General features: G+C 35.1%; 2 protein-coding genes across 4 annotated transcripts; one reads left to right on the top strand and one right to left on the bottom strand.

The window, feature by feature from the left end:
• On the top strand, nucleotides 1-843 carry LOC141723512 (uncharacterized). Its single transcript, XM_074525336.1, has one exon. It carries the CDS (start codon nucleotides 1-3, stop codon nucleotides 841-843), a length of 843 nt encoding a protein of 280 aa, XP_074381437.1.
• On the bottom strand, nucleotides 471-12,110 carry LOC141723511 (vacuolar sorting protein 39-like). 3 transcript variants are annotated; one of them, XR_012576293.1, is made up of 14 exons: nucleotides 11,519-12,110; nucleotides 10,755-10,972; nucleotides 10,421-10,552; nucleotides 10,186-10,329; nucleotides 9,373-9,485; nucleotides 7,214-7,649; nucleotides 5,572-5,901; nucleotides 4,543-4,764; nucleotides 4,150-4,392; nucleotides 2,750-3,205; nucleotides 1,903-2,001; nucleotides 1,483-1,697; nucleotides 1,129-1,178; nucleotides 471-606 (listed from the first exon to the last, which is right to left on the bottom strand). XR_012576293.1 is itself a non-coding variant. In XM_074525335.1 (13 exons), exons 1-12 carry the CDS (start codon nucleotides 11,949-11,951, stop codon nucleotides 1,497-1,499), a joined length of 3,027 nt encoding a protein of 1,008 aa, XP_074381436.1. In that variant the 5' UTR covers nucleotides 11,952-12,110; the 3' UTR covers nucleotides 1,041-1,178; nucleotides 1,483-1,496. The 3 variants fall into 3 exon arrangements, 2 of the variants coding, with proteins under 2 accessions (XP_074381436.1, XP_074381435.1); XM_074525335.1 differs by lacking the exon at nucleotides 471-606 and having other exon boundaries at nucleotides 1,041-1,178; XM_074525334.1 differs by lacking the exons at nucleotides 471-606; nucleotides 1,129-1,178 and having other exon boundaries at nucleotides 1,190-1,697.
• Between the last annotated feature and the right edge of the window lie 1,060 nt (nucleotides 12,111-13,170).

The following is a 13,170-nucleotide window of genomic DNA, read 5'->3' on the forward strand; positions in this document are numbered from 1 at the left end:
ATGAGTATCAAAATCACTGAAGTAACAGAAAGAGAAGCAGAAGATAGTGACCAAGAAATCAACCCTTGCACTATGCTATTACTTCAAGAAAATGAAGAAGGAAAAAAGGAGGCTAAAGATGAGCTACAGCTATACCATCATCAACAAACATTCAACCTCCAGTCTATAAATTCGTCGTTGGTGATCAGACAGCTCCCATCAAAGGGATTGTCCTTCCAGCTCTGGCCAGCCGCTACAGCCTTTGTTTCTCTTCTTGATCATCAATATCAACACAGCTCCGCTACTCTCTCCAGTCTACTTACCCGCCCTCATTCACAGCCACTTCGCATTTTGGAGCTTGGCTCTGGCACTGGCATGGTTGGAATAGCGGCTGCTGCCATCCTCGGTGCTCGTGTGACTGTCACGGATCTTTCTCATGTAATTCCCAACCTCAAGTTCAATGTGGAAGCAAACTTGAATACAGTGGGGCACAATGGAGGGGGAGTGGAGGTGGCTGCGCTGGGGTGGGGAGTGGAGGAGGAGATGGAAGCCATTAAGGAGAAGGATGAGTATGACGTCATAATGGGGTCTGATGTAGTGTATCATGACCACCTCTACGAGCCTTTACTGCAAACGCTGAAATTCTTTTTGTTAGGTGAACAAACAAAGGAGATGGTGTTTGTGATGTCTCATCTGAAGAGGTGGAAGAAAGAAAGTGTATTTTTCAAGAAAGCTAAGAAGGATTTTGATGTAGAGGTTATTTACAAACATGATCCATGCAATGGATCTAGAGTCGGTGTTCTTCTGTACACTTTTGTTGGGAAGAACAAGAAGAAGAAAGTTGAAGTTGCAGAATGCAAATAACAACAAATCAAACTAGTTTTTATAAATTTCCAGACATTGTGAAATGGAATTTAATTTACATTCGCAAAACATCTTATTACTGTCTTTTACTTGGTTAAACCATTCTCCATGTGGACTAAATTAGATTTTTCTATTAATGGCAAAGATGCAAGGAATTTACCATCTATACCATCTAAATAAAGGATGCAAGGATTAACTTCATAATTTTCATCAATTCAAAAATTGAAAGTAGGCTTAGCCGCATATAGTCATTATCAGTAAAGTAATGGAGAGATTTTCACAAACCTCATGTGCTTTCCATCATTGTCTGCTTTTGTAGTACAAGATAACCAAATCTTCAAAAGAAATAAATAATTATTTAGTAAACAGAATGCATGCTACTTTAAATGCCAAGTAATATGTTTGTATCACTGTTACAGTTTTGCAATTAAGACTGCATATACTTTACATTTTACAACACTACAAAAAAAAAAGTCTATTCCCATTGATGGAGAGTACATGTTGCAAAATAAAGAGAAGATTACATAATTATCTCAACATGTTAGGAAACTAAATAGATAGATATATTTGCCTTCCAGTATGCAAAAAGAGGTCAATCATCATGAAGTGAATCATTTAGTTAAAAGTCCAAAGCAAAACCTGAATATCCACCATCACTGCCTCCTCAGATGCGTGCCTTTGCTGATAGCCTTCATATTCTGTGAATCTCTAAAACAAACAAAGTGTACAATTGTCTTGCCATCTGGATAAGTTGCAAAGACGCTAGTTCCTATCTTCTTGTTGCAGAGAGAACATATACTCTCACCGGTGATCTTCACAACCGTTTTCCTTAGTTTATACAATTCATCTTTTACCTGTTTCATGATTTATAGCTCTTAAGAGTGCAGAATTTGCAATTAAAAGCTACAGTATATGAAAAGTATACAAAGGTAAAATGTGGCCGATAATATGATTAACTTAATGGCTTTAAAAAAAGTATTGTGCTTACTAAATATACATCACTGGTTTCCAGTGCACACCTAGTTTATCGTTAAAGATCAAATTTAAATAATTATTCACCTGGAGGTTTTCGTTCTCTCGTAAACTCTTTATCACAGAAAAGTTTCGGTATGCTTCACTAGATTTTTTCACAAGGGGTCCAAGAAATGGAAGCAAGTTCTGAAAGACAAAAAAACGATATTAGACATATGTTTCCCATACAAATTGCAATTTTGATTCCATGAGAAAGGATATGCTTAATATAGCATCTATTAAATGTTATAATTAGAGTTTAATTGGCAATTTATGCACTGGAAAATTAGATCGATTTTAGAGGCCAGTACATCCTTCCCAAAAAGGTTACAATTTACAATCAGCTCTTTAAGCCTGAAAAGTGCGTGGAAAAAGTTTAACATCATAATTTTGAACTCAACCACCAGAGAATGAATTACTTACTATAAGGAAATATGGTGAATCTTCTTATAGAATAATATATGTTCATCTAGACAACAGTACATTACGGATTCTAGACAATAATGTACTATTGCATCGGAAAATTAAATAGATTTCAGATGACAAATGCTTCCAATGACAAAATTTTTACAAATCCTTGTGCTTGATAAATTAGATTATATATATGTTTGATCTGTCCGAGGTAAAACCTAGGAGTCTTCGGATATGCTCAAACATCATTTTAAAAACTTATCCACCAGAGAATGGATTCCAGAAGGAACTTGGTCATAAACACAATAATCTTTGTTCATTTAGACAACAGCACATATACACGTGCGATTCTTGACAATTGATGTTTTCCCTAACAGTATTTTGCTATTTTTGAAGCCTCAAAAGCAAATAATATCTGGAAACATGTGGCAAATTATAATATATTTTGTGATATAAATTGTACATAGTCCAGAAAATATAGTACCTGCAGTTTGGTTTCTTTAGGTAGGAGTTTTAGGGCATGTGCTCCATGGATGCGGTCCCACCTCTGGCCTAAAAGATCAAGGACCTCATCAAGCATCATAGTAGAACCTTCTTCTTCAACCACATCATCTGTATCACCATCACTTTTCCCATTATCTGTGCTACTTGGGCTGATTCTAGTGTCTACTGCACCCTCTATCTCTGCAATTTTCTTGGATAGTCGACCTCCTTTCGTCTTGATTAAATTCCAGGAACTAACCTTTAGAATGCTAGTGTTTGCTGATGACATCAGATTATTTATTCGCTTTTCGAATTTATTGGTTGTTCTTTGAGGATTAAGGTAGATTTGCAGCAGAGTAAGATATATATTGCTGCTATATGTTCTAGAAGAATGTGTTTGCAGTCCAGAATTGAATACCCGATCACAATATGACAGTGCCAGTTGTGGAACATGAAGCTACAAGTAAAGAAAAGATTAGTGTCAGATGCTAGTACAAAAAACCATTGTAATGAATGACCAGATCAACGGTTCCTTGCACTCATCATGGATGCAATGCTTTAGTGACCTATATTCCCTGAAGTTGGTGGATTATACTTAAGTCAACTGGTAGGAGACTGAAATGCAGCCATTAAAAAATACAATTTCTTTCCCTATTTAATTAGTTTAACATATTGAAAAAATTAATTCCCAAAAAAAATTCCTCGTAATATAAAGAAAGCAACTAACCAATTCATTATTATTAGCTAGACATTCAAGGGCCCCTCATGTTCTGAGGAATATTCCTAATAAATTGCTTTAGCATTATCTCTTTTTCAGAAAGGGCGGACTTGCACAATTCGTCATTAGGGGGGTGGGGGAATTAGGGTATAAGAATTTTTGGCAAAAGATATCCTAATTGACCTGAAGTATCAAAGGACGCCCCCCAAACCGGCTAAATACCTCGATTTCATTGTTACAACTAATAACATATACTACTTGACGAAATCCCGGGGGAGGGGTGGGGCGCTGGGCTATACCGTTCACACTGCTCCGATGAAACAACAATTAAATCTTGGCTCAAATCTTAATCAAAAAAAAAAGTGGAAGGGATCATGGGAATAATAAATAAAGGTCCGCTTCACACAAAAAACACACAATGAAGAACTAACCAACATAAAGCTCACATTGAAACCAATGAAATGATAGGGAAAACAAAAAGAACTAAATGTAGTTATTATAATGAAGTTTGTAACACAGTAGCATAGCAAGCTGCAGATATTTTAATGGGTGATGCCTGCAACTGAAAGTGTTGTGCATCTCATCCGTTCATAGAAAGTTCCCCAACAGTATGTATCATGTTGTTTACCTTCAGAAAAAATTATGACATGTTGACAATTTGATTAACAAACCATACAAAGTACCTTGTGAACATATATTGATAATGCAAGCTCATGTTGGTTCATCTTTCCAAGCAAAATTGCTTGCTCTTCATACAAAACATTTTGTGGAAGTTGCTTGAACAACACTTCCGCTTTAGATCCTGAGATACTCTCTAAAGCAGACAACAGTTTTTTCCTTGTTGGAGAAAAAGTTTTCTCATCCCACTTCTCTCCAGAACTTAGATTAGCTTGCCAATCAAGAACTTCAGAAAAATAGATTTGGACCTGCCAAGAAAAGACTAATAGATATATTATTTTATTTAAGACAGCTGTGCAATACAGAGAATATAAATAGCTGAAGAGGCAGATGCGGGTGACAGATTGTTTCATCAGGTCACACGGGAAGTATATAAAAATCAAAACATAAACGTTTACCATTTCATTTTGAAGATTTGCGGAGATTCCATTTTCATTTATTGCAAGCATTTGTTCAAGATATGTAGCCTGTAGATTTGGAGCATGTTGTTTTAAATAAGAGTTAACCAAGTCCACAGGAATATTTGCAGATAGAAAGAGCTCAATAGTCTGTGTTGGACAGCTTTCAAGAACAGGCATCGAGAATTCCAGGGCAAGCATAGGGTCACTCTCGCATAAAGGCTGCATAAAAATCTCATGAGATGCATGCTTCAAGAAAACCAATTAGCGATTACACAAGTCCAAGATACATAACACGGTGATCCAATGTTTGTTTGGAAAAAGAAAAGACAGTAATAAAAGAGGGTAGATGATGAAAGTAAAAGTGTTTATATCTGTCATTTTCAATGACATTCTGCAAATAGTATGTTCACGACAGTTCATAAGTATGGATAGAAGGAGATAAACCACGTAATGTATCTTCAAATTGTTAAAAAGGGTACCAACTCATGCAGTATAAAATGATTCATAATATGAATTTGGAGTGTTCAAAAAGCAGAAGATATAGGCTCACTTCTAATGCTGTTTTTAACCAGAGTGAGTAAAATTGGGGGAAATGGAACGACAGTTGTACAATAATACAGGTAAACATTTATGATTTACATCCCTTCCTCCATCCTATTCCTAGAAAATTGAACTAGTGCTCAATACCACCAATCTGAGAAGGTATGCTCCATTCTCCATCCTAATCATTTTCTTCACCAGTCTCATTATAGAAAATTCACTCTCTTCCCTCTACCTTTATTTTTTTCATTAATTTTGTTCACAAATTTCCTTTCCTTCACCCCCAACCAAACGGAGCATAATTGTCCTACATATCAGATATCCAGACAGTATTTATCAGCCAGAACCTTTTTTTCAACAGTTACAGTAATTATCATGGTGTATGCAAATATAGAATTTCAAGGGAAAAACAAAATTTCCGTGACGCCGAATCTTATAAGAATTCAACTGCATCCAATAAACGCAACCAAATAGAATCAAACTCACTTTCAGATATTCAATTATCATTTCCGGCTTGAAATTTTGATGAATCTCGGCTTTATGTGTCTCTGATTTTGACCCTTCTACTAGTTCAAGAAGAAGTTGGAGAGCCTTACGATGCATTGTATTGCATTTATAAAGTTCTAACATACACAAATGTTGGTTCCTTTGGAGAAAAAACTCCTCACATATTCCAACATCACAAAAGTTAAGACTTTTCAGCAGCTCAATAGCAGCTAAAGATTGTTCAGTTAAAAGCAGAGCCTGGACGAGGGCGGTATCCAATATTGTTGCCATATCCCTTGCAGCTGAATTATTAGGGTTGTTAAGTCGGCCCTAAAAAACAGAGAAATTACAATCAGAACTTGAAATAAAAAAAATTTGTAAGAATAGGACAAATCAAAACATATCAAAATTCATGTTGTCAAAGTATGGCAAAAGGCCAAAACATTGGCTTTTCTAATCATACTATCATATATAAGAAATTATATAAATTCCTATGAGGAAATCCTCATACGATACTATAGTTTAATGATATCAATCAATATTGCGCATCATAGAAACTTCACAGTAAATGCTTCAAGATAGTGGTCTAGATTAATCAGTGCATTGAGTGATGGTATCTTCAGATCAAGAAAAAAGAAGGTGGAATATGTTGACTTTGGGGAACATCAAAGCGAATTTTATTCATTTTTGGTGGTTATAGGTATTAGGTAAGGTCAGCGCTCAGCAAATATTTCATTAAAGAAATTGGCTTAAGAATACATGCTTCATTTGGACAGAGTTTGATTATTTGAGCATCTCGGTTGATATTGTAGGCACCAATAACACTATGAAACTTATTGCTCCCGCCTTTCGCTACGTTACATTCCTCAGATGATGCTGAGGTCACCATAAAAATAGTTCTAGGCCTAGATCTTATACATTTCAATTTAGAAACATAGGATAACGGATGGTGCTACATCTTAATGATGCTTAGATCAGTTTGCAAGCTGAAATAGGTGATAGCTCATTTTCTTAAAATCGTAAAAAATAAATATAGGATTCTTTTGATGGCGTGGCAATAATATTAGAAACCATTAAGGCAATAACATGATACAGTTATATAGGATCCCAAAAGAGAGATATATAAGAATTTCTTATATTAAAAAAAGAGAGAAGAAAAGGAAAAAAAATATCCAGCACAGTCAAACAAGAACCCGTACTTGTAGGAATAACACTACAGAACATATTGCTCTTGCCTATTTGCTACATGACATTCCTTGGGTGATGCTGAGGTAACCTTAACAAGAGTTGTAGCCTGGATCTTAGACATTTATTTTTATTTTTAAACATGGGAAAACAGATGCTACATCTTAAGTGATGCTGACATTAATTGGAAGCTGAAATAAGTAATGTCTCATTTTCTTAGAATCAAGAAAAATAAATACTAAGGATTCTCTTGATGAAGAAAGAAAAATATAAGAAGCTAATAAGGCACTAACATGATACAGCTAAATAGGATACCCAAAGAAATTGATAACATTAATAAAATACACACACACACAGAGGGAGGGAGGGAGAGGGAGAGAGAGAGGGGGGGGGGGGGGAGGGGGGAGGAACTAAAGAAAGGAAAAATGGCGCACTCGAGCAAGATTATTTAGTTTACCTTGATTGATATATTAGGTCTACTTGTTTCATAAGAAACGGTATGATCTCCCACAGCATCTGAAACTACCTCTTCAGTCACCTCTGTGGTGGCCTTCTCAATAATATTGAATCTCTTCCTCTGCAAGAACTTAATGAGAGCCACTAAAGTGTTGTGGCTCATTTTCTTGGACTCAAGACCTGAAGTCTCATCAGACTCCATCAATGGGGAGGAAGCTGGAGATGCAAAATCGTCTGACATATCAGACGAAGCTCTTGATAGCTCTGAAGTATCCCCTATGAAGTCCAAGAATTTTTCTCTTTCAGCTGCAGTAGATGATTTAGGAAATGTCAGAGATGGATATAGAGATAGGACATAGGTGATCTCCACTTGAGATTGCAAAAAATGTTCCATCGCCTCCTCATAGCTCCCATTCTCATAAAGATGGCGTGCATATCTGCATCAATGGCAAGTTATATAAAAATATCTGACATTTTAAGTATATATGCGCACATGTGTGTGTGTGCGCGCATAGGCCAATTAATATTTTCTCTGACTAACATTACTCTGTCAAAGTCAAGAATCTTTACAAAAACAACCTCTCTATTTCTAAGAATAGAGGTAAGGCCTCCACGAATATTTCCCTCCATCGACCCTGCTCTAACACATTCCATTCAGCAATAAATTTAACAGAATTCTTCGAAAAACTTTTAAGAACAAATGCAGGCTGTACAGTACATGCCACTGTATCTCCACCATTATAATAGAACCATACCAGTCAAATTTATAAAAGCAAAATGTCAACTTCATAAAATACACCACGCTCTCGACAACAAGCCTATATGAAGACACCAATAAATTCATGAAACAACAAATCAGCGTTTTAAAAGATTTTTTTTATCAAAAAGGAAGCGAGAAAGCTGCTGTACAAGAGAAATGAATCCAGGGACCTACTTTCTCAGATATTGTTTAGTATAACTAAAAGGGTGGAAAAGCAAAGGAAGCCACTACATACTTCTTCGATGAAATGCCTATTGCTGAAGTTACCAGCCTTGACTGGATTATATACTATATTCAACACTTCCCCCCAATCGTATGAGTGGACTATAAAACAGAAACAGAGTTGACAAACAAACAATTAAATTTAAACTATCAAGGATGGGAAGGCTCAGACCAAGAACACTTTCCAAATGAAGCTCTCATACCATGTTAAGTAACCAGCTCTACCAAAACCTTAAGATATTAGAGGAGACCTTAACTGGATCATATTCTATATTTATCACCTATATACTCCATAAAGTTGTACCATTTATGAGACATGTAAACTTCTTACCATATGAGAGATAATGGTACATGATAAAGTTTGTACATGATAAAGTTTATGTAGAAGTAATTGTAACTGCTAGCACTTCAAAACAAAGTCGCAGACAAGGCATGAACAAATCAAAATTGATAATTACTATTAAAATCTTTAAATTCAACATAGTGTATGTGATCGTCATTAAAAATAGATGTCCAATATCAAATTTTATGAATCTCGACAAATTTATAACCATTGACCTGGAATTAATAAACCCCTAAACTCTGGGACATATTTTCTTATACATGCCAGTTTTTGAATGCAATGTGTCAACAAATAAAATACTTGGACTGTTTCAAGTTTGAGCACATATTTGCAATGTACTATAAGGCTTGGAAAATTGGAGGCCTTGGCTTACCGTAAGAGTTTGAGGTTGTATGAGGCAAGAGAAAGCCAAGATTCATTAGAGCTCTTGTTGTTTGGCCATCATGGGATATAAAGAATGGTATGAAATGCTAGGCTATTCAAAAGTACAATCTTTTTTATATTTAGAACAGATCTTTATTTCTATACCGTCGAGGATTTTTGGTGTCATATATTTTAGGTAGTAGCAAATTAGCTATTATACCTATTAAAAGAGATTGGCATCGTTGTCGGTAATTTCTTTATTGGTTCCTATTCATTTTCATTATATTTTGTTGCAGAATTCCTAGTACTCTCTTTCATATACATATATAATGCTTCTTTCATGTAACAATTTTCATGCTAGTATTATATGTCAGCATATGTACATTAAATAGAAAACAATTGTAGCTTGTAGATGTTACAGCACAATCTTTGACTAAAAATATGTTGGTAAAAACATAAACCACAGATCCACCTTATATGGATTGACTGCTCTTTTGCTGTTCGAAGGTTTAAATCCTCTGGCGGAAGCATCTTGCACAATGCCAAGGCTTCTTCAAATTCACCAGATGCTGTTAATTGTACAATCTGCAAAACAGTATATGTTAAATGTGGTAGTTTATTCCGCACTACTTTACTTTCAGAATTACTTAAAACTACTAGATGAACTGCTGAACTTATATTAATAATGATCAACCCCCCCCCCCCTCACACACACACACAAGAGGGTCACGTTCATCATAACTGTTTTTCTTATATTCATGACTGAAGATAAAAATTGGCGGGGCCTAATAGAGTAATACAAACATGTGGTAAATCATAACTGAATGTAACATTAAAAGGAAATGTATTCCACAGAACAACAAATATGTAACAATTCACACTGTAACTTACCCTGGAAGAAATACCTAAATCCCACAAACAAGAATATCAACGCAATCCAACATGTGTAGCCTAGCAGATATTCCTCTCCACTTGGTAATAAGAGGTCGAGGGTTCAACCCTCGGTGTAGGCATGTGTATTTATATTTCCGTAATTGATCATACCATGAAAAAAAATATCTCAAATACTATTGCAAACAACAATGGGCCAAAGTTGCCAGGACAACCTAATCCAATTGTTCTAGTGAACAACCAATATCATTCAATTTTCAACAATCATCCAGGCAAATAAAAATGAAAGGAGGTGGATATCTGCTGTATCCACCATTTTTTAAAACTAGTCCCAACACATGCAAGTACAATAGAAATAAAAATTTTAAAAGTTGAATTTTAGCTATGAAGTTACCTGAGCACCAATAGGTACAAGAAAAAGTCCATGCACATCGTTGTCTTGTGCAACAATGACTGTATTATTGCTCTGGACAAGACGACGGACATCGCGGAGTACAACAGTTTGTACCAATGGATAAGGAAATCGTAGAGACCTTATCTGCACATTTCCAAAGTAAGTAATGCACTAATGCAATTCAAGATAACAAAACTGATCCAACCTATTTTGCTTGCAAAAATCATAAGACAACCTCGACATGTCTTGGTAATAGAGCTATTGCATATGGCTTCTGAATGACAACCGCTGCAGGTGACTCGGACCAGCAGATCCTGCCTTCCTGAACAAGCTTCCCATTTTGGTCTACAATCACTCCAATCTTATCCTAAAACAAGGAAGAAATAACAGAATTGAAAAAAAGTTCCCTCACAAATTGTCAGATTATCTGGCTATGTAGCAGACAACCGTTCACAAAAGGAAAAGAAGTGTGTATGTTTGTGCATAAGATTTGTATGAACCAATAATACCAAACGCTTCACAAGGATTTAAGAATGTTATGCGATTTCATTTATTAGACTAGCAAATACCTTTCCTAATAGGAGTTCTCCAAATGGCAGAGGCACTACTAGAGGTGTAGCATTCCTCCCGGAAGAAAACAAGTCAGACAATGTCCCGTTCGTGACATTCAGTATCGCGTATTCTTTTCTGTTACCTAAGCCTAAGCATATATTCTCACCACACCAAGACATTGATTTAACCGAATCCGGAACACTATACTCTCTAACCTCCACAAATCCTCTCCCACCTGCAAAAGCACATAAATAATTCAAATTAAAAAAAAAACACATGACAATTCATACTTACTTCATCCACAATAACACTCCGTAATCCAACTAATGTCTAGCTATTTCACTGCGCATAAATAAATTCGTGCCTAGTACTTCATCCACATTCCACAACAACACTCCCTAATTCAACTAAATTTAGCATATTCATCGCATATATCAAAACAAACCTAATTGAATAATCTCCATAATCATTATAATAAAATACTCATTCATCTCAAATCAAACACTAAACACAAACAATCATTCGCACTACAAAATTTCACTATACACTCCTTAATTCGACTAACGTCTAGCTATTTCACCGTGTGATTAGTAGTTCATCCACATTCCACAACAACACTCTCTAAATCAACTAACGTTAGCAATGCATATCAATACAAACCTAAGCAAATAATTATAATCACTTTAATAAAATACTAATTCATCTCAATTCAGACACTAAACACAAAAAAAATAATCACACTACAAAATTCCACTAAACACCGCATAATTCAAAAAATTACCATCATGCCGAAAAATCGAAACTCTCTTCTGTCTAGCAAAGCACAAAAACCCTCTCCTATCATCCCAGGAAAAAGCATTAGCACCTTTACCCTTACTTATAACCGCAACAATCTCCAAATTCGGTAACCGATGCACCGCAATCGATTCCGAAAGCGAGATCAACAACTGTCTAGACACAACCACCTCAATTGCCACTACAGGCATTTTCGAAAAGCCACTAATCGTCTTCTGAAGCACATACGCCTCTTTTTTCAGCTCTAGGGCTCCGTAACCGCCATCTAATTGCTCCGAATCAATAGACTCCGGGGAGTAGATGCGGAGACAACCGTCGGATGAGGTGATGAGGAGGTTGTGACCGTACGATTCGACAGCGTCGATTTTGTACGGGGAGTTTGTGATTAATTGTGATGTGTCGAACGCTGTGTGCACCATTTTTTTGAGATAATTGATGATTATTTTTTGTTGTTGTTATTGTGATTGTTAGGGATGAGTTTAAGAAGAAGTAACGGTTAGAGAGAGTGACGCTAGCAACTGTGTCGTTCATCCCGCGCTTTTTTGTTTCACGCAGATCTGCATTTTACGAGTTTTGGCTTTTTGCAGGTACACTAGTCCAGTCCTTAAAAAACATACAGCACTTTTTTTGGCTGTTTTTATTAATTTAGTGCCTATTTTTTCCGGTATTTCAGAATTATTATTTTTAATATCTGAGAATTTTAAAAAATCAGATTTCAGGGTAGTGTTTAATTTTCCGCTAATCTCATTCATGAGAAGTGCGTTAATTTTAACTGGATAGCTCATTAGTAGAAAGTATATCACCATATTTTGGGAAAACTTTGGATAACATTTTTTATTTTATAAATTTTGTTGTATTTAATATTGTTATACTTTGTATTCAATTACTGGTGTTATAATATTAGGTGTATAAAATTTTGTACTAAAAATTATTATAAAATAATATGAAATTATAAAATAATTTATTAGTTAATATTGGTGTTAATTCTGGGAGTTGTATTTTTGTAAATTTAAGTTATTATCTCAATTGTATAAGTGAAATGATTTGATTATATTTATAAAAAATATAGTATTATTAATATGAACTGGACTACTTAATAGTATATTTAACATGATAAAAAAATAATTACTTTTAATATAAGTTATATTTTATAATGATAAATATAAGAATCATGTACCTATGGGAGGAGGTTATACCAACTTGTCATATAAACATGAATAAATTATTAATGTTAAAAAATGATTATAACTTCCATTACAAATATATAATTTAAGAAGGAAATTAACTCAAAATCGTACTCATGTCATGCCCATTGCGTATCAAAACACCCCATGAATATACCTATTGTCAACCCCATTTCAAATGTATGGGCCTCTGTTAAGACTAGATATGAGTCACTATTCATTAGTTTCAAAGGGCTTAGAACCAGATACATGAATAATGAATTTGGGCCCTCGTCTATGTTCAAGGACTTTTAACATGAGTGTTTAAGAAGGTCGTCAGGGCTCCTCCAAATTATTCTCTGGTTTGATAAAAAAAAATTGGCGCCCATATTTAAATGATAAATTTTAGATTACTAAATTTCGTCAAAAGTATAAAATAATTGCAACCTTTTTCTTCAATATACCAAAAAAAAGC

Source organism: Apium graveolens, chromosome 5 (genome assembly GCF_009905375.1).
Source record: "Apium graveolens cultivar Ventura chromosome 5, ASM990537v1, whole genome shotgun sequence".
Classification (NCBI taxonomy): Eukaryota; Viridiplantae; Streptophyta; class Magnoliopsida; order Apiales; family Apiaceae; genus Apium; species Apium graveolens.

Bases quoted from the DNA above. Each gene is read 5' to 3' on its own strand.
- LOC141723511 (XM_074525335.1), bottom strand. From the start codon at position 11,951: ATGGTGCACACAGCGTTCGACACATCACAATTAATCACAAACTCCCCG. The intron at 9,486-10,185 runs GTAACTTCATAG...ACTGTTTTGCAG, and splicing joins TTGTACCTATTGGTGCTCAG to ATTGTACAATTAACAGCATC. The intron at 2,002-2,749 runs GTACTATATTTT...TTTGTCTTTCAG, and splicing joins CTAAAGAAACCAAACTGCAG to AACTTGCTTCCATTTCTTGG.
- LOC141723512 (XM_074525336.1), top strand. From the start codon at position 1: ATGAGTATCAAAATCACTGAAGTAACAGAAAGAGAAGCAGAAGATAGT.